The sequence below is a fragment of the Homarus americanus genome, unplaced genomic scaffold (assembly GCF_018991925.1).
Source record: "Homarus americanus isolate GMGI-L3 unplaced genomic scaffold, GMGI_Hamer_2.0 scaffold24319, whole genome shotgun sequence".
NCBI lineage: Eukaryota > Metazoa > Arthropoda > Malacostraca > Decapoda > Nephropidae > Homarus > Homarus americanus.
Window position 1 is genome coordinate 565,559 of NW_024732443.1, and position 22,718 is coordinate 588,276.

At 39.4% G+C, this 22,718-nt stretch overlaps 1 protein-coding gene across 3 annotated transcripts in view; it reads right to left on the reverse strand.

Moving 5' to 3' along the window:
* The window catches only part of LOC121868878 (syntaxin-binding protein 5-like), a 76,229-nt gene that overhangs the window by 30,906 nt on the left and 22,605 nt on the right, over positions 1 to 22,718 (reverse strand). For all 3 annotated transcript variants that reach the window (XM_042369872.1, XM_042369870.1, XM_042369869.1), the window contains exons 4-5: positions 479 to 595; positions 19 to 138 (exon numbers count right to left, since the gene is read on the reverse strand). In XM_042369872.1, the coding sequence (XP_042225806.1) occupies positions 19 to 138; positions 479 to 595 (237 nt within the window). The remainder of the gene's footprint in view (positions 1 to 18; positions 139 to 478; positions 596 to 22,718) is intronic.

Below are 22,718 nucleotides of genomic sequence, written 5' to 3' on the forward strand. Positions count from 1 at the left end.
AACATCGGACTAACTTACCGCTGGGTGAAACAGTGGCAGGTGTAGTTGCTCTAGTTTCTTGTGATGGCAATGAAACCATGACTTGTATTACCGACCCTAAACTAGTGCCGACCCATAGAGTTGGTGCCGTTTGGGTATCTGTCGACATAAACAATGGAAGATGGTTTAAGAATAGTATGGTGAGAGTATGGTGTGGTGGTGTGAGTATGGTGTGGTGGTGTGAGTATGGTGAGGTGGTGGTGTAAGGTGATATTAGAGTACTGTGTATGGTGGTGACAGAGTACAGTGTATGGTGATAAGAGTACAGTGTATGGTGACAAGAGTACATTGTATGGTGGTATGGATGTTGAGATTATTTCAATGCCTCAGAACACAGGTTTGAGAGAGAGAGAGAGAGAGAGAGAGAGAGAGAGAGAGAGAGAGAGAGAGAGAGAGAGAGAGAGAGAGAGGAGAGCAGAGCGAGAGAGAGAGCACTCACCATTTTTTCTGGTATAAGAGTCGACAAACGCTAAACACTGTATCGCCTCGCTACTAATATTCTCAAGGCTGCTTATGCTGGAAGATCGAGAACGGCTGAACGATCCGTCAAGCTTGTCTCTGTACATATCCGAGGTGGGTTTAGGTGTGTGGGGTGGGGGGGGGTGAAAGACCATAGATTAGAAGGTTGTATATTGCCATCTAACGAGGTGATTGAACTCATGTGAGCATCTAATACCAACATTATATATATCATCTATTATTCTACATCAGATCAACTTATATATATATGATATATTAATTGTATATAAGTATTTGATCTTATATAAGAACTTTATAATACTAAAAGATTAATTAAAGGCAAAAGCAGTCACTGATAAAAGCTGCAAGACTTAAGAAGCTTCTCTCTCACTGTTAAAAGTATTTTAGCCATATTACAATACCATAGCGACATCTAGCCATACCTCTCAGACATCAAAAACAAACCTTAAGTCTAGCCATATTCTTTACTAGCCATAACAGAGCCGGTACAGCCATAACAGAGCCGGTACAGTCATAAAGAGCCGTTACAGCCATAACCAGAGCCGGTACAGCCATAACCAGTGCCGGTACAGCCATAACGCAGATGGCTATAGCACCAGAGCCAATACAGCCATAACCAGAGCGGTACAGTCATAAGAAGCGGTACAGCCATAACCAGAGCCGGTACAGCCATAACCAGAGCCGGTACAGCGCAACCAGGCGGTACAGCCATAACACAGGCCGGTACAGCCATAACAGAGCCGGTACAGCCATAACCAGAGCAGTACAGCCATAACGAAGCCGATACAGCCATAACAGAGCCGATACAGCCATCAAAATCAATACGGCCGCTAACAAACAACATATCTCACATTACATGCACATCTCTTCCACATATTTCGTGCACATCTCTCCCACACATGCACATCTCAACACACCCCCATACAATAGGTAGTTAAGTAGTTCTTCAAACGTCTCAACGCATCATTACAGAACTAACGAAGAGGGACTATGCTGCCATCGCGTTAGGTTCACGGTATCAACGACAAAGAGGCGTTTAAATTTGCAGCTTACAGTAAAACCTCCATCTAATGAACTATATAGAGATGAAAGTCCATTATATCGAGGGTCCGTTAGATGTGAAACCTCCATCTAATGAACTATATAGAGATGAAAGTCCATTATATCGAGGGTCCGTTAGATGTGAAACCTCCATCTAATGAAGACTATATAGAGATGAAAAGTCCATTATATAAAGGGTCCGTTAGATGTGAAACCTCCATCTAATGAACTTCCTATAAAAGATGAAGTCCATTATATCGAGGTCCGTTAGATGTGAAACCTCTATCTAATGAACTATATAGAGATGAAAGTCCATTATATAAAGGGTCACGTTAGATGTGAAACACTCCATCTAATGAGCTATATAGAGATGAAAGTCCATTATATCGAGGGTCCCGTTAGATGTAAACCTCCATCTAATAGACTATAGAGATGAAAGTCCATTATAAAGGTCCGTTAGATGTAGAAACCTCCATCTAATAGACTATATAGAATGAAAAGTCCATTACTATCAAGGGTCCGTTTGATGTAAAACCTCCATGTAATGAACTATAAAGAGATGAAAGTCCATTATATCAAGGATCCGTTAGATGTGAAACCTCCATCTAATGAACTATATAGAGATGAAAGTCCTTTATATCAAGGGTCTGTTAGATGTAAAACCTCCATCTAATGAACTATATAGAGATGAAAGTCCATTATATCAAGGGTCCGTTAAATGTGAGAGCCTCCATCCAATGAACTATATAGAATGAAAAGTCCATTATATAGAGGGAGTCCGTTAGATGTGAAACCTCCATCTAATGAACTATATAGAGATGAAAGTCCATTATATCAAGGGTCCGTTTGATGTGAAACCTCCATCTAATGAACTATATAGAGATGAAAGTCCTTTATATCAAGGGTCCGTTTGATGTGAAACCTCCATCTAATGAACTATATAGAGATGAAAGTCCATTATATCAAGGGTCCGTTAGATGTGAAACCTCCATCTAATGAACTATATAGAGATGAAAGTCCATTATATCAAGGGTCCGTTAGATGTGAAACCTCCATCTAATGAACGATATAGAGATGAAAGTCCATTATATCAAGGGTCCGTTAGATGTGAGAACCTCCATCTAATGAACTATATAGAGATGAAAGTCCATTATATCGAGGGTCCGTTAGATGTGAAACCTCCATCTAATGAACTATATAGAGATGAAAGTCCATTATATAAAGGGTCCGTTAGATGTGAAACCTCCATCTAATGAACTATATAGAGATGAAAGTCCATTATATAAAGGGTTCGTTAGATATGAAACCTCCATCTAATGAACTATATAGAGATAAAAGTCCATTATATAAAGGGTTCGTTAGATATGAAACCTCCATCTAATGAACTATATAGAGATGAAAGTCCATTATATAAAGGGTCCGTTAGATGTAAAACCTCCATCTAATGAACTATATATATAGAGAGATGAAAGTCCATTATATCAAGGGTCAGAATTAGATGTGAAACCTCCATCCTAATGAACTATATAGAGATGAAAGTCCACATTATATAAAAGGGTGGTAGATGCCCGGCCTCATCTAATGAACTATATAGAGATGAAAGTCCATTATATCGAGGGTCCGTTAGATGTGAAACCTCCATCTAATGAACTATATAGAGATGAAAGTCCATTATATCGAGGGTCCGTTAGATGTGAAACCTCCATCTAATGAACTATATAGAGATGAAAGTCCATTATATCAAGGGTCAGTTAGATGTGAAACCTCCATCTAATGAACTATATAGAGATAAAAGTCCATTATATCGAGATTTCACCGATATTTCCCATTTTTATAACATCTTCATTCCTCCGCTGATGTCAATATCGACCAATGTTTCTGAACACATGTCGTATCTCTATACAAATTTACCTCATATTAAAACCAACAATATATATATGATCATACAGCATATGTTGGTCTGATGAAAACATAGTCAGTATATATCAACATCAAACAAACTTAAGGTTAAATTCTATAAATTAATATTAAACATTATATAAACAGACCTTAAGCAAACACTAAATGAACAGGCATTAAACACACTGAACTAACAATGAACACGAAATATAATAAATACCACCAAACACACCACGAAACATAAGGAAATAACACCTAAACATTTATAATCATACCACCAAACATACCACAAAACATACCAATAAACATAAGGAACACCAAAACATTAATAAAAAACTTCCAACATTTCTTTCCTAAACATTAAAAAAAAAACCACTGACTGACATCCAGGCAAATTTCTCAGAGCATAAAAGGTGAAAATTCAGTTCAAGATGATGAATGTAACCAACCAGGGAGGTGGAAAGGAGACTGGTTGAAGACTGGTGATACTAAAATAAATATTAATTATGGGTAAATAGGGTTAGGTTAGGTTAGGTTAGGTTTAGGTTAGTGGCAGATGGATGGGAGGGAAGGAGGGGGGGAGAGAGGTGGGGGTTACAGTGGGGTGGGGGTGATCTCTCTACATAGTTAAATAACATAAATATTGACCCCAGATCCCCCAATGCTAGCTTAAATAAACACTAAATTATTAAAATGTTTAGCAATCGAGAACTAAACAATTATTAAATGTTTATAATCGAAAAACTAAACAATTATTAAAATGTTTAACAATCGATAAAATAAACATCGGTTGGAATATAATAATTAAGTACCTTACTGACCTGATCCTGATGTGTGATGATTATTTCATTGTTATGTTATGTGATGTTAGGTTATATTACGATGTGATGTAGTATGTTATTGATGTTATGTTATGTTATGTTATGTGATGTTATGTTATGCTATGTTAGGTTATATATGATGTTATATTTATGGCTAACACAAAAAAAAAAAAAACAAAAAAAAAAAAAATTATGTATTTATGTTATGTGATGTTATGTAATGATTGGTGTTATTATGTAGTCATTTTCTATATTCATAACTTATAAAGGAGTTAAAAATAGCTACCCCCTATCCCTTCAGTATACCACTGCCTGTAAACAACTCTTAACTATTATTTAATAAGGTGTCGTTTTACTTGGATGATCGTCTGTTTTTAAGATTTTTTATCATATGGGATTAGGTTAAAGGTTGATTAGGGTTGGGTTGGTTAGATTGCATAAAACAAGTGATTGGCTAAGTGGGAATTTACCAAGTGGGAATCGTCCCAGTGGGAATTGGCCTAGTGGGAATCATCCTAGTGGGAATTGACCTAGTGGGAATCATCCTAGTGGGAATTGACCAAGTGGGAATCATCCTAGTGAGAACTAACCAAGTTGGAATCAGCCAAATGGTATAGAACTGTAAATATAATTCGATTACATTCACCTCCTTACAACTTCAATCCAAAATGCAGAGAAATGCTAAAAAAAAAAACAATTATAAACTAATAATATAAAGTGCAACAACAAGAAAGACACACAGGTCAACACAGGAACATCAGATTCATCGTTACTCCAAGAAGCCTTTAGCGTCACTCTATTGGTTTGGGTACACGTGTATATAGGTATTAAGTGGTGTTTTGTCCAGATCCTATAGGGGTTTAATACTCAGTCCATTATATCGAGGGTCCGTTAGATGTGAAACCTCCATCTAATGAACTATATAGAGATGAAAGTCCATTATATCGAGGGTCCGTTAGATGTGAAACCTCCATCTAATGAACTATATAGAGATGAAAGTCCTTATATCGAGGGTCCATTAGATGTGAAACCTCCATCTAATGAACTATATAGAGATGTAAGTCCATTATATCGAGGGTCCGTTAGATGTGAAACCTCCATCTAATGAACTATATAGAGATGAAAGTCCATTATATCGGTCGTTACATATAAGAACCTCCATCTAATGAACTATATAGAGATCCATTATATCAAAGCTTTACTATATGTTAAGCTAATCAACACCATTTAGTTATATAAACATAAAAACATTAATAATTAATCCAATTTTTGCCTGAGTCAATAGCGTAGTTATGGTTATCTATCAATTCAAGAAAGCTCGTTGCATTATCTTTAATTTTGTTTTATTTACTACATAATAACTGTGTATTTTATTGTACCATTACCTCCAATTATACCTGGTACAATAGCAGGTGTGTTTTGTAAGATGTGGCACCACTGTGGAAGGCTTATTTAACACCATTAGGGGCCATTTAGGGAGTTTTAATACCAAGTAAACAAACACAATGCTGCCACATCTCAACAAATTCTACCATCAAATGCAGGCAACAGTGGCAACTATGTGTGATAAATTCCAAATTAAATTAAGAAATCCATGAATAATTTAATATTTCTCTTCAATAGAATAAATGACCTCACTGAAGAAATTATTTATCGGATGTACAATAAATAACATAGTGGCGTAGGAATGACTTGTACACCTCGATGTTAATCTGATGTCCCCCGTCCATACACAATGAAAAGTGCATATACAATACTCTCTAGTATTTTCAGGTAATTCAATACTGATCTTGTATTTATAATGACTTTTAAAGGAGCGAGCCCCAATTTCTGGCATGTTGGTAAATCTTTTTCACAATTTGTTGTATAGGCCAGGAGCTTGTCCCCAGTTATATGGGTTAAATCTATCGACCAATCGTCCCACTGTAGAGGTTTTTATACGTATTACTGTAGTATGTGTGTGTGGTCTACAAGATATTTTGCTAAGGTTAGTTTAGGTTAAAGTTACCACCATTTTACCACACATTACAGTAACACCTTGGGGAGTTTAGATTTGTTTTTCTTCTCTTATCTAAATCAACAAAAATCATGCACTCGTATACTTATGTTGTTTATATAAGGCGTCACACACATAACTCCCATACCAACTGTTAGCGTTGTTGGCTTCGGGGTTTGTTTAGCGGGAATCAGTTTAGTTTCTTGTGTAGCATCTAATTAACTGAACTGGGGTTATACATACTAAATCAGGGTTCTCAAAATGACGTAACGGGACGGAGATTTCTCTTAAGAGATAGAAGTCATGAGGGAGAATATGATTAGTATAACTTGGAGGCCACGGAGACTATAATTTCCTCCCCCAAAATTATGTGATCTCCGGCAGTGCATCCGATCGACGTCTCTGGTCATCCCGTCTAATATAAACCTCCCCAGCAAGGCAAAATAAGTGAAATCGTAATGCATTTTGAGAACCGACGATAATAACAGTACCCAACACACCAGACATTGGTCCCTGTGAGAATTAAAGATACTAAGAGGATTAGTTTGTTTCATGTTGTTAAATAAATAGTAAATGAATGAGGAAAGGTTTAAATTATAACAAGACACTACAGTTCAAACTGAAGCTTAAAACACTAGAAGCATAGGGTTGGGTTGGGTTGGGTTGGGTTGGGTTGGGTTGGGTTGGGTTGGGTTGGGTTGGGTTGGGTTGGGTAAGGTAAGGTAAGGTCAGGTCAGGTCAGGGTCAGGTCAGGAAGGCAAGGTACAAAGGTAAGGTATGGTGTAAGGTAAGGTAAGGTAAGGTAAGGTAAGGTAAGGTAAGGTAAGGCAAGGTAAGGCAAGGCAAGGTAAGGCAAGGTAAGGCAAGGCAAGGCAAGGCAAGGCAAGGTAAGGTAAGGTCAGGTAAGGTAAGGCAAGGTAAGGTAAGGTAAGGTCAGGACAGGTCAGGTAAGGTAAGGTAAAGTTAGGCTTCAGGGCCAGGTATTTGTAAGGACATAAGGCAACCTAAATAAATAATAAAAACAAGAGACTTATATCCTTCAAGTGACTCGGGGCAAAACATGAAACAAAAAAATCAAAATAAAAAAAATCACAAATAAATTGACAATATTAACGAAAAATTTCAAGTTTGTCAAAAAAAAAAAAAAATCTGAAATTATTAAACCAAAACACAAGATCAACATAACTACCTAAACAATCCTCATTAAGTAACAATAAACAGAAATAAACAAAACAATTGTCCATAATTGGTTGCTTATGTTGCAAGAATAAACGGCGGTTAAAAGATTGAGATTAAATAGAGAGGGGCGGTAACCTAGCGAAGTATAATCCAACCAAACGGTGGATTAAAACGAACAGGAACGGGGAATAATAGGCGGCTAGGTCATGCATAAAACAGCCAAACAGCCAAACAGACAGCAAACGACACCATTGAATATAAGACGTTAGACTATCCGGGGCGTATGAATCGCATCGCTTAGGGGGCCAAAATGCAACAAAATCTACAAGAGGCGGAACAAGAAAAAGCTGATTATCCCGACTACAAATTCATGTCCAAAAAATAAAAATAAAATAAAAATAGTTATGTAAGAAAAATTACAGCATTAAAAGAGAGAGAATTATGTTTTTATTTTAATTGTTTGGTGTTTTTTTTTTTTTGAGTGGGCTACCGTCTTCTGTTTTAGAATGGGCACTGAATGACAGGTGATAAATGATACGCTAAGTTAAATCATGATTGACTGAGTTCATTCTTAAGCTTGAATCATGATTGACTGAGTCTATCTTAAGCTTGAATCATGATTGGCTGAGACTATCTTAAGCTTGAATCATGATTGAGTAATCTTAAGCTTGAATCATGATTGACTGAGTCTATCTTAAGCTTGAATCATGATTGACTGAGTCTTATCTTAAGCTTGAATCATGATTGAGTAATCTTAAGCTTGAATCATGATTGAGTATCTTAAGCTTGAATCATGATTGAGTATCTTAAGCTTGAATCATGATTAAGTCTATCTTAAGCTTGAATCATGATTGGCTGAGACTATCTTAAGCTTGAATCATGATTGAGTATCTTAAGCTTGTATCATGATTGGCTGAGACTATCTTAAGCTTGAATCATGATTGAGTATCTTAAGCTTGAATCATGATTGAGTATCTTAAGCTTGAATCATGATTGGCTGAGACTATCTTAAGCTTGAATCATGATTCGCCGAGTCTATCTTTAGCTTGAATCATGATTCGCCGAGTCTATCTTAAGCTTGAATCATGATTGACTGAGTCTTATCTTAAGCTTGAATCCTGATTAAGTCTATCTTAAGCTTGAATCCTGATTGACCGAGACTATCTTAAGCTTGAATCCTGATTGACTCACTCTTATTCACTCCTTTATTCTTGTTCCTGCTTCATTCTTCCTTCTTGTCATTCATTCATTATTTCTTTCATTCTATCCCATTCAATATTCAATCATTCTATCCCATTCACTATTCAATCATTCTATCCCATTCACTATTCAATCATTCTATCCCATTCACTATTCAATCATTCTATCCCATTCACTGTTCAATCATTCTATCCCATTCAATATTCAATCATTCTATCCCATTCACTATTCAATCATTCTATCCCATTCACTATTCAATCATTCTATCCCATTCACTATTCCATCATTCTATCCCATTCACTATTCCATCATTCTATCCCATTCACTATTCAGTCATTCTATCCCATTCACTATTCAGTCATTCTATCCCATTCACTATTCAGTCATTCTATCCCATTCACTATTCAGTCATTCTATCCCATTCACTATTCAATCATTCTATCCCATTCACTATTCAATCATTCTATCCCATTCACTATTCAATCATTCTATCCCATTCACTATTCAATCATTCTATCCCATTCACTATTCAATCATTCTATCCCATTCAATCATTCTATCCCATTCACTATTCAATCATTCTATCCCATTCACTATTCAATCATTCTATCCCATTCAATCATTCAATCATTCTATCCCATTCACTATTCAATCATTCTATCCCATTCACTATTCAATCATTCTATCCCATTCACTATTCAATCATTCTATCCCATCCACTATTCAATCATTCTATCCCATTCACTATTCAATCATTCTATCCCATTCAATATTCAATCATTCTATCCCATTCACTATTCAATCATTCTATCCCATTCAATATTCAATCATTCTATCCCATTCACTATTCAATCATTCTATCCCATTCAATATTCAATCATTCTATCCCATTCACTATTCAATCATTCTTCAATCATTCTATCCCATTCACTATTCAATCATTCTATCCCATTCACTATTCAATCATTCTATCCCATTCACTATTCAATCATTCTATCCCATTCACTAATCAATCATTCTATCCCATTCATTATTCAATCATTCTATCCCATTCACTATTCAATCATTCTATCCCATTCACTAATCAATCATTCTATCCCATTCATTATTCAATCATTCTATCCCATTCACTATTCAATCATTCTATCCCATTCACTATTCAATCATTCTATCCCATTCACTATTCAATCATTCTATCCCATCCACTATTCAATCATTCTATCCCATTCACTATTCAATCATTCTATCCCATTCACTATTCAATCATTCTATCCCATCCACTATTCAATCATTCTATCCCATTCACTATTCAATCATTCTATCCCATTCACTATTCAATCATTCTATCCCATTCATTATTCAATCATTCTATCCCATTCACTAATCAATCATTCTATCCCATTCACTATTCAATCATTCTATCCCATTCACTATTCAATCATTTCTATCATTCAAATCATTCAATCATTCTATCATCACTATTCAATCATTCTATCCATTCACTATTCAATCATTCTATCCCATTCACTATTCAATCATTCTATCATTCACTATTCAATCATTCTATCCCATTCACTATTCCAATCATTCTATCCATTCACTATTCCAATCATTCTATCCCATTCACTATTCAATCATTCTATCCCATTCACTATTCAATCATTCCTATCCCATTCACTATTCAATCATTCTATCCCATTCACTATTCAATCATTCTATCCCATTCACTATTCAAATAATTTCTATCCCATCCACTATTCAATCATTCTATCCATTCACTATTCAATCATTCTATCATTCACTAGTAATCATTCTATCATCCACTATTCCAATCATTCTATCCCATTCACTATTCAATCATTCTATCCCATTCACTATTCAATCATTCTATCCCATTCACTATTCAATCATTCTATCCCATTCACTATTCAATCACTCTATCCCATCCACTATTCAATCATTCTATCCCATTCACTATTCAATCATTCTATCCCATTCACTATTCAATCATTCTATCACCTGTAAGAAGGATATTACCTGTAATTCTGTAATACACCTGATAAAATGCCGCCCCCCCATATACCAAAACAGGAAGGATTTAGGAGATTATTGTTTGTTTGTTTGTTTGTATGTATGTATGTATGTATGTATGTATGTATGTATGTATGTATGTATGTATGTATGTATGTATGTATGTATGTATGTATGAGGTGTAAGTGGTTTGGTATTTTGGTGAGCTATTTTGGCCTTTGGTGCTAATGAGTAATTTATATTGTAAAACAGATTGTCAATATTTTTTTTAATTTTGAGGTGTAATTATATTTTTATGAGTTTATGAATAAATGTGAGTTAATGAAAGCTAAGTTGTTTTGATACACACGCACACACACACACACACACACACACGCACACACATATACAGTATATATAATAATGATAATGGTTGCCCCTCGTGTAACGAGGATGGCTGGTCCAAGGGCCACCTTGGCGTGAATTTGTTAAGGTGTAGAAGCTGTCACCAACACAACAACCACACCCTGAGTTAACGAGCTGCATGACCCAGTGTTTAAGGTGTAGAAGCTGTCACCAACACAACAACCACACCCTGAGTTAACGAGCTGCATGACCCAGTGTTTAAGGTGTAGCAGCTGTCACCAACACAACAACCACACCCTGAGTTAACTTGAGCTGCATGACCCAGTGTTTAAAGGTGTAGAAGCTGTCTCCAACACAACAACCACACCTGAGTTAACGAGAGCTGCATGACCCAGTGTTTAAGGTGTGGCTGTCACCAACACAACAACACACCTGAGTTAACAGGCTGCATGACCCAGTGTTTAAGGTGTGAAGCTGTCACCAACTACAACAACCACCCTGATTAGCAGGCTGCATGACCCAGTGTTTACGGTGTAGAAGCTGTCACCAACACAACAACCACACCCTGAGTTAACAAGCTGCATGACCCAGTGTTTAAGGTGTAGAAGCTGTCACCAACATAACAACCACACCCTGAGTTAATGAACTGCATGACCCTGTGTTTAAGGTGTAAAAGCTGTCACCAACACAACAACTACACCCTAAGTTAACGAGCTGCATGACCCAGTGTCTAAGGTGTAAAAGCTGTCACCAACACAACAACTACACCCTAAGTTAACGAGCTGCATGACCCAGTGTTTAAGGTGTAGAAGCTGTCACCAACACAACAACTACACCCTAAGTTAACGAGCTGCATGACCCAGTGTTTAAGGTGTAAAAGCTGTCACCAACACAACAACTACACCCTAAGTTAACGAGCTGCATGACCCAGTGTTTAAGGTGTAGAAGCTGTCACCAACACAACAACCACACCCTGAGTTAACAAGCTGCATGACCCAGTGTTTAAGGTGTAGAAGCTGTCACCAAACACAACCACCCTGAGTTAACGAGCTGCATGACCCAGTGTTTAAGGTGTAGAAGCTGTCACCAACACAACAACCACACCCTGAGTTAACGAGCTGCATGACCAGTGTTTAAGGTGTAGAAGCTGTCACCAACACAACAACCACACCTGAGTTAACGAGCTGCATGACCCAGTGTTTAAAGTGTAGAAGCTGTCACCAACACAACTACCACACCCTGAGTTAACGAGCTGCATGACCCAGTGTTTAAGGTGTAGAAGCTGTCACCAACACAACAACCACACCCTGAGTTAACGAGCTGCATGACCCAGTGTTTAAGGTGTAGCAGCTGTCACCAACACAACAACCACACCCTGAGTTAACGAGCTGCATGACCCAGTGTTTAAGGTGTAGAAGCTGTCACCAACACAACAACCACACCCTGAGACAACGAGCTGCATGACCCAGTGTTTAAGGTGTAGAAGCTGTCACCAACACAACAACCACACCCTGAGTTAACGAGCTGCATGACCCAGTGTTTAAGGTGTAGAAGCTGTCACCAACACAACAACTACACCCTGAGACAACGAGCTGCATGACCCAGTGTTTAAGGTGTAGAAGCTGTCACCAACACAACAACTACACCCTAAGTTAACGAGCTGCATGACCCAGTGTCAAGGAATAGTCCGAGAAGACCGGACAACTCACCAACTGCACTGGCTAACCATTACCCCGGAACACGATCCGCAAATCGATTAACATCCAGGTCCCCAATTACTGCTGGGTAGACAGAGGCAAATGGCGTAAAGAAACTTCCCCATAGTTTCACCCTGCCCGGGGATGGAACCCGGGTCCACTCATTTGCCAGGTGAGCATGCTGACCATTACATTACACCACACACACACACACACACACACACTAGCACACACATATGAACATGTATGTTAATTTAAGCCATTAAGAGATACTGTATTACGCAATGCTCAACATCTTTTCATAAACTCTTATAAAAACTTCCCCAATTTGACCACTACAACAATATGTTCCAATACTCAAATACATCTAATGTAGTCATTAAATTTGAAAATAAAATAGGGCCTACACCTAAAGATTTTCATTAACTATTTTTTTAATATAATGTTATTTTAACGTGTGTTTACAGATTGGAATTTTAGTATTAGACCAAATCTATAATTCGTGGCATATCGTACAAAAATACCAAATCACTCGTCACAAGCTCAGTAAAAACACGATTAAAAAACACAAAAAACAGGTTTATTTTTGGCCTTTGTGGTTTTTTCTGCATATACTGATCCATGCACTACCTCTATGGCTTCTATACACACACCCAGACATAGATACAAACACACATAACTAATATCAGCCTAATACAGTCTGAATATGTCTTAATGTCAATAGAATAATATCGAGAAAAAATAAATCAAGGCAATTTTACAACATTTTATATTATTGTATATTTAGTTGGATAAAGTGCAGGAGCGAGCTGACTGTTTAGTATCATGCATCATTGACGGTAAATATAAATAAATGAACATTGAAATCTCTCTCTAATACATTCTTAAGCCAGGATGTGTGGGTATGTGGGGGTGTGTGGTGTGTGAGTATGTGGGGGTGTGTGGTGTGTGGGTCTGGGGTGTGTATAGTCCTAGAGCCTACAGAATGCGGTAGAGAAAGATAGAGCCTTGACACCTCCATTTAAAGTGATAATAATTACATTCTGTGTTGCAATTGGCAACTTGTGATTTAATTTACTGAGTTTACGAGACAAAACGGGTCAGACGTCGCGCACAAAACCACACGACGTCACAGTAACAAAAAAAAAAACCGAACTTGTTGCAAATTGCTTCACTTTTTGGTGGCTGTGGTCGCCGTGACATCCTTCCATAAACGGAAAGTGCTTGACAGCGTAGTGGGGAGGGAGCAGCGGTTAAGTGTGACTTACATGCAACGTATTATATTAAAGCCATAAAGTTTTACCACCAGTGTGAGGTGCTAGCCATTATGAGTTCAACGTCAAGTAACACTGATGTCTCTCTCTAAGCCATTATGAGTTCAACGTCAAGTAACACTGATGTCTCTCTCTAAGCCATTATGAGTTCAACGTCAAGTAACACTGATGTCTCTCTCTAAGCCATTATGAGTTCAATGTCAAGTAACACTGATGTCTCTCTCTTAGCCATTATGAGTTCAACGTCAAGTAACACTGATGTCTCTCTCTAAGCCATTATGAGTTCAACGTCAAGTAACACTGATGTCTCTCTCTAAGCCATTATGAGTTCAACGTCAAGTAACACTGATGTCTCTCTCTAAGCCATTATGAGTTCAACGTCAAGTAACACTGATGTCTCTCTCTAAGCCATTACGAGTTCAACGTCAAGTAACACTGATGTCTCTCTCTAAGCCATTATGAGTTCAACGTCAAGTAACACTGATGTCTCTCTCTAAGCCATTACGAGTTCAACGTCAAGTAACACTGATGTCTCTCTCTAAGCCATTACGAGTTCAACGTCAAGTAACACTGATGTCTCTCTCTAAGCCATTACGAGTTCAACGTCAAGTAACACTGATGTCTCTCTCTAAGCCATTATGAGTTCAACGTCAAGTAACACTGATGTCTCTCTCTAAGCCATTATGAGTTCAACGTCAAGTAACACTGATGTCTCTCTCTTAGCCATTATGAGTTCAACGTCAAGTAACACTGATGTCTCTCTCTAAGCCATTATGAGTTCAACGTCAAGTAACACTGATGTCTCTCTCTCTTGGGGGACAAACAGTAAACAAACTGACAAATTACAGATCAAATGGGCAGCAGTTACTAAACTAACCTAACCTAACCTAACCTAACCCAACATATCCATGAAGAATGGTCTGTTGGTTTGACTTGGGTTGGATTAGATCGGATTGAGTTGGGGTGGCTTGGGGTGGGTTGGGTTGGGGTGGGTTGGGGGTGGCTTGGGGTGGGTTGGGTTGGGGTGGGTTGGGTTGGGGTGGCTCGGGTTGGGGTCGGCTTGGGTAGGGGTGGGTTAGGGGTAGCCTGGGTTAGGTTGGGATTGGATTGGGATGGCTGGGGTGGGCTTGGGTTTGGGTGGCAGGGTGGCTTGGGGGTGTGGGTTGGGTTAGGGTGGCTTGTTGGGGCTTGGGGTGGGGCTTGGGTTGGGGTGGCTTAGGTGGGGTGGCTTGGGTTGGGGTGGCTTGGGTTAGGGTGGGTTGGGTTGGGTTGGCTTAAGGTGGGGTGGCTTGGGTTAGGGGTGGCTTGGGTTAGGGTGGGTTGGGGTAGCCTGGGTTGGGTTGGGATTGGTTGGGATGGCTTGGGGTGGCTTGGGGTGGCTTGGGTTTGGGTGGCTTGAGGTGGGTTGGGGTGGCTAAAGTTGGGGCAGCTTGGGTTAGGGTGGCTTAAGTTAGGGGTGGCTTGGGTTGGGGGTGGCTTAAGGTGGGGTGGCTTGGGTTAGGGTGGCTTTTGTTACGGTGGGTTGGGTTGGGGTTGGGTTGGGGTGGCTTGGGTTGGGGTGGCTTGGGTTGGGGTGGCTTGGGTTGGGGTGGCTTGGGTTAGGGTGGTTTGGGGTGGCTGAGGTGGGTTGGGGTGGCTTAAGTTGGGGTGGCTTGGGTTGGGTGTCTTAAGTTGGGGTGGCTTAAGTTGGGGTGGCTTGGGTCTATTATGATTGGTGCCCACTTGATCAATTGCCAAGTAAAAACTTCTGAGGTCAGCTAGTGGTTGTGTCAGCTACAGTGGTTGTGTCAGCTACAGTGGTTGTGTCCTTCTGATGCTTCAGTGGTTGTGTCAGCTACAGTGGTTATGTCAGCTACAGTGGTTGTGTCCCAGTGGTTGTGTCACAGTGGTTGTGTCAGCTACAGTGGTTGTGTCAGCTACAGTGGTTGTGTCAGCTACAGTGGTTGTGTCAGCTACAGTGGTTGTGTCAGCTACAGTGGTGGTGGTGGTGTCAGCTACAGTGGTGGTGTCCTTGTGGTTGTGTCAGCTACAACGGTGGTGTCAGCTACAGTGGTTGTATCCTTCACAGTGGTTGTGTCCAGTGGTTGTGTCAGCTACAGTGGTTGTGTCCCAGTGGTTGTGTCAGCTACAGCGGTGGTGTCAGCTACAGTGGTTGTGTCAGCTACAGTGGTTGTGTCAGCTACAGTGGTTGTGTCAGCTACAGTGGTTGTGTCAGCTACAGTGGTTGTGTCAGCTACAGTAGTTGTGTCAGCTACAGTGGCTGTGTCAGCTACAGTAGTTGTGTCAGCTACAGTGGTTGTGTCAGCTACAGTGGTTGTGTCAGCTACAGTGGCTGTCAGCTACAGTGGTTGTGTCAGCTACAGTAGTTGTGTCAGCCAGGTAGGTCAAGCTTCCCTGAGCCAACAAACAGTAAGCAGTGTTACAGACGGCTCACAAAGCTGACCTCACACCACATGTTCAAGAGACTGGTTAAGCTTTAAAGAGATCATACTGGTCCATAGAGATATTACTGTATCTAGAGATAGTTCTTCATTCAACCTCTTTAGAGAAATCAGCCAATCTACTTGTTTACAAAAACTACGGAGAATGTGAGAAAAACAATTACACAGTTATTTACACGAGACTGCAAATACAAGTGATCAAAAATGATTTTGAAATAGAGCAGAGGCCATAGATGTATAGAGCAAACACAGAGATGTACTATATAGAGTATAGGAACGTCACCTACAAGTAAGGAAGTCTCAAGGTGAGAGAGGGACGTGGGGAGGGAGGGAGGGAGGTAGGAGGGACAACACTACCAAGATTTAGTCCTTATAGCCTACTAGTTGTTACCGTAGATTTTCAAGACCAGAAACTTGAAGCAGGAAAGTCTGCGAAGATCTGAGACAGAAGTTTACACTAAGTTTCAATGTGAGATTTTCTAAGCAAGAGTTTCAATGTGAGAATCCTACCTGTAGTCCCTACTGTTAGGTACTGTATTAATACCTAAGAAAGAAATTATGTCAATAGAAAATAATTTAAAGAGTTTTAGAGAAGTTAGCAGTGCAGTTAACATTGTTTCATATGGAAAAAAATGACTTGAAAGCTTACCACTAACACAGCATATATTTGACAGCTGCATGACAACAAATATTACCAACTTGATTACTTTTTGTAAATGCAATACTGTACATGACAATAAGACTCTGCCAGTCCTACAGAAATGAAACACGTCCAAGTGTCTGGTTCCGAGAGGAGGCGGGGGACGTCCTCCGTGCGAGACGCTCGACTATCTCCCGGGTAGTCGAGATCGTGGCGGCGAACTCGCGGCGCGACGTGCGATCGCGCCGACCCGTCGAGGCCGTCGCGAGCGCGACGCGTCCGGGTTCCGGCGACGTCCCCCGCCGCCGCCTCGTAACTAACTCGTACCACTACGTCTAACACTTTCCAAATCTAAACAAACAAAGAGGGACTTAAGTTTCGATCATCTTAAACAAACCCTAATGATAATTCAAAAACCACGAGGCACCATCACACCCGACCGTGTGGCCGGACCATAAAGCCGGCGGCACTGAGCATTCACCCCGAGCCACAACGCAGTACGGTGTGATGGTGTTATGGCCTACAAGGGTCCAGGGAGGGAGGATTAACGGTAGGTGACGTTACTACCAAAACTGGTGTAGAGCCTGGTGTGTGAGAGAGACAGTGCCCTCTGCTCTAGCCGCGACCCACCACCACTACCGCTGCTGCCGCCACCACCACCACCAACACTGCCACCACCCACACTGCCACCACTGGAGGGTGCCGAGTGGGGCCCCCCCGGCGTGGGTGGGGGGCTGCAGGGGGGGTCCTCTGGGGTGGTGGTGAGCCCTCCCCCTCCGCCCGCCGTGGTGAAGGCCCTGACCAGGCGCGCTCGAGTACCTTGGCTCCTGCAGCGCCGCATGTTGTCCCCTCGCTCGCTGCCCAAACGACGCATGCCGCCTGCCCGGCCTCCCCCCGTAGGCGACAGGCACACCCCGTTCAGCTAGAACACATGCCCGCCCCTCAGTAAAGAGCCACTGTTACTGCCACTATGTCCTCCAGCAGCAGCAGCAGCCTGTGGTGACCACCTGGCCCAGGGACTAAGTGCTGTGCTCCGTCATGCACGGCCACCCCCTCCTCCTCGTACTCAAGCAACAAACTCTCCTGTGTCAGTCACTCTACGGCCTCGTCTTCCATCGCGTCTTAATCATAAATATCGTCAACTGAGACTTGACTAAAAAAGGCCAAAAATGATGTAATGTTAAAAAAGGCCAAAAATGATGTATAATGTTAAAAAAGGCCGAAAATGATGTAATGTTAAAAAAGGCCAAAAATAATGTGATGTTAAAAAAAGGCCAGAAATGATGCAATGTTAAAAAAGGCCAAATACCGAAGCTCTGAAGCCATAGTGTGTTGAGACAGAAGAGCTGGAGGAGTGCTAGATTATTTATTAGGGTTTATCTACCACAAATAATAAAAGTTCTGAAAAAAGAAGAGAAAGTGGGTGATGAACCTGTGCTGTGAGCTACAACACACACTGAGGTTATTACCTTCCATACATTACAACAAGCACAACTTCATTCACGGTGAAAAATGTTATCTGAGAAGCAATTACCAGAAGGCATTGGAACCTCCTACAGTTATACTTCATAAAACATGAAATAGAATATGAAACACTGACAAAGAGAAAATATTTTGCTGTTGGAATAAGGTGTACAATATATTCTGTGTGAGATAACTGAGGTAATTCTATGGATATTTTAGTGGTGAGAAATTTTCATCAATCTTGCGGTGTTTGAAGGCGGCCGCTGACTTGAGACAATTACCGATAAGTTACACCAGTTAGCTAGTTCCACATTCCATTTCCAAAACTACAAAGCCTTCTGAACTTGGTAACCACAACAGGCTGACAGTTTTAACAATAATATAACTGTTTATAAAATTTACATAAAGTTAATTGAATTTTATAGTAACTCTAATTATGACCGGCGATCCACGAAGGCAGGAAGACTAAGAGAGAGTTAAGGTGGTCGTGTTTACAACTTTTGGTGATCATGAGGTACACACACACTCTCTCTCTCTCTCTCTCTCTCTCTCTCTCTCTCTCTCTCTCTCTCTCTCCTTCGTGGCCAAGCAGCGATCTCCATCCGTGTGTTGTCTCCGTGGCGACGACGACAACACACGCAACGGAAAAATTTTGAATCCGGTTATGAAAATTGGAACTTGTTGACCAAGAGCAAGACAGACATCTATCTAGGTAACTCTTTTAAGTTATTTACAAGTACTTTACCCTAAGAAGCCTTTACAGCAGAGGATTATATATATATATACCACTACACAAGGAAGGCCAAGTTAAGCTTATTACAGGGTTTTCAGCTTGATCCGGCAGCTTCAACTGACATCTGCGCCGGTACAAATGACTTCTGGAATAAATCTCTATCAACAGTTGTCGACAATAATTAATGTTTAAATATTGTATCTGTACTGAACACTGTAAGTCTACTGTACTGTATCGTATATCATCCACCTCCTGCTTACATCAGGTTAGAGCTGAGTCTTCCTCCTAAAACACACAGCAAAAACCCTGTTATCAGCGGACTACTGTACTGTACTCGTGTTTATAGATGCTACTAAAAAAGATACCTAACTACACTACAGTCATCGCAGATAAGCCCCGGGGGATACCTCAAGGCGTTCATCTCTTGCTCTTCTCCACAATGATTCAATAATATTGTTTTATTATATATCTGAAGGGGAAGAATATTGAACTGTTAATGACTGTGACCTATGATATAAAACTGAAGGGGAAGAATATTGAACTGTTAATGACTGTGTTCTATGATATAAAACTGAAGGGGAAGAATATTGAACTGTTAATGACTGTGTTCTATGATATAAAACTGAAGGAGAAGAATATTGAACTGTTAATGACTGTGTTCTATGATATAAAACTGAAGGGGAAGAATATTGAACTGTTAATGACTGTGTTCTATGATATAAAACTGAAGGGGAAGAATATTGAACTGTTAATGACTGTGTTCTATGATATAAAACTGAAGGGGAAGAATATTGAACTGTTAATGACTGTGTTCTATGATATAAAACTGAAGGGGAAGAATATTGAACTGTTAATGACTGTGTTCTATGATATAAAACTGAAGGGGAAGAATATTGAACTGTTAATGACTGTGACCTATGATATAAAACTGAAGGGGAAGAATATTGAACTGTTAATGACTGTGTTCTATGATATAAAAAAGGGGAAGAATATTGAACTGTTAATGACTGTGTTCTATGATATAAAACTGAAGGGGAAGAATATTGAACTGTTAATGACTGTGTTCTATGATATAAAACTGAAGGGGAAGAATATTGAACTGTTAATGACTGTGTTCTATGATATAAAACTGAAGGGGAAGAATATTGAACTGTTAATGACTGTTCCTATGATATAAAACTGAAGGGGAAGAATATTGAACTGTTAATGACTGTGTTCTATGATATAAAACTGAAGGGGAAGAATATTGAACTGTTAATGACTGTGTTCTATGATATAAAACTGAAGGGGAAGAATATTGAACTGTTAATGACTGTGTTCTATGATATAAAACTGAAGGGGAAGAATATTGAACTGTTAATGACTGTGTTCTATGATATAAAACTGAAGGGGAAGAATATTGAACTGTTAATGACTGTGTTCTATGATATAAAACTGAAGGGGAAGAATATTGAACTGTTAATGACTGTGTCCTATGATATAAAACTGAAGGGGAAGAATATTGAACTGTTAATGACTGTGTTCTATGATATAAAACTGAAGGGGAAGAATATTGAACTGTTAATGACTGTGTTCTATGATATAAAACTGAAGGGGAAGAATATTGAACTGTTAATGACTGTGTTCTATGATATAAAACTGAAGGGGAAGAATATTGAACTGTTAATGACTGTGTTCTATGATATAAAACTGAAGGGGAAGAATATTGAACTGTTAATGACTGTGACCTATGATATAAAACTGAAGGGGAAGAATATTGAACTGTTAATGACTGTGTTCTATGATATAAAACTGAAGGGGAAGAATATTGAACTGTTAATGACTGTCTCCTATGATATAAAACTGAAGGGGAAGAATATTGAACTGTTAATGACTGTGTTCTATGATATAAAACTGAAGGGGAAGAATATTGAACTGTTAATGACTGTGTTCTATGATATAAAACTGAAGGGGAAGAATATTGAACTGTTAATGACTGTGTTCTATGATATAAAACTGAAGGGGAAGAATATTGAACTGTTAATGACTGTGTTCTATGATATAAAACTGAAGGGGAAGAATATTGAACTGTTAATGACTGTGTTCTATGATATAAAACTGAAGGGGAAGAATATTGAACTGTTAATGACTGTGTTCTATGATATAAAACTGAAGGGGAAGAATATTGAACTGTTAATGACTGTGTTCTATGATATAAAACTGAAGGGGAAGAATATTGAACTGTTAATGACTGTGTTCTATGATATAAAACTGAAGGGGAAGAATATTGAACTGTTAATGACTGTGACCTATGATATAAAACTGAAGGGGAAGAATATTGAACTGTTAATGACTGTGTTCTATGATATAAAACTGAAGGGGAAGAATATTGAACTGTTAATGACTGTGTTCTATGATATAAAACTGAAGGGGAAGAATATTGAACTGTTAATGACTGTGACCTATGATATAAAACTGAAGGGGAAGAATATTGAACTGTTAATGACTGTGACCTATGATATAAAACTGAAGGGGAAGAATATTGAACTGTTAATGACTGTGTTCTATGATATAAAACTGAAGTTGTTTGTGTTTTAGGCTTGTAGTCAGGGCAATTCCCAGCTTAGGATTAAACACCCCAGCTTAGGATTCAACACCAAAGCTTAGGATTCAACACCCAAGCTTAGGATTCAACACCCAAGCTTAGGATTCAACACCCAAGCTTAGGATTAAACACCCTCTTAAGATTGAACACTTCAGCTTAGTATTAAACACCCAAGCTTAGGATTCAACACCCAAGCTTAGGATTAAACACCCAAGCTTAGGATTCAACACCCAAGCTTAGGATTAAACACCCTCTTAACATTGAACACTTCAGCTTAGGATTAAACACCCAAGCTTTGGATTAAACACCCAAGCTTAGGATTAAACACCCTCTTAAGATTGAACACTTCAGCTTAGGATTAAACACCCAAGTTTAGGATTAAACACCCAAGGTTAGGATTAAACACCCTCTTAAGATTGAACACTTCAGCTTAGGATTGAACACTTCAGCTTAGGATTGAACACCTCAGCTTAGGATTGAATACCCAAGCTTAAAATTCAACACCCTCTCAGGATTAAACAACCCTAATATAGGATTAGACAACCCCCTAGCTTAAAACTAAACCCCATCTTAGGATTACACACCCCAACTTAGGATTCAATAACCCTCAGCTTAGGTCTAAACATCCCCAGCTTATCCACGAGGACTGTAGCTAGCCCACCTACAATCCTCCAGCAAGCATCTGCCCCTTCACAACAAGTTCTACAGCGCCATGTCTTAGTTATTCATTCTTCCAAGCCACCAAGAATCTACTACTTATTCTTACACTCCAATATTTACCAATGATTATGAATGGACTTCTAAAAAATTTAAGGCAACTGCGGTCTCCATTGCAATTCGTGTTAGACATGTTG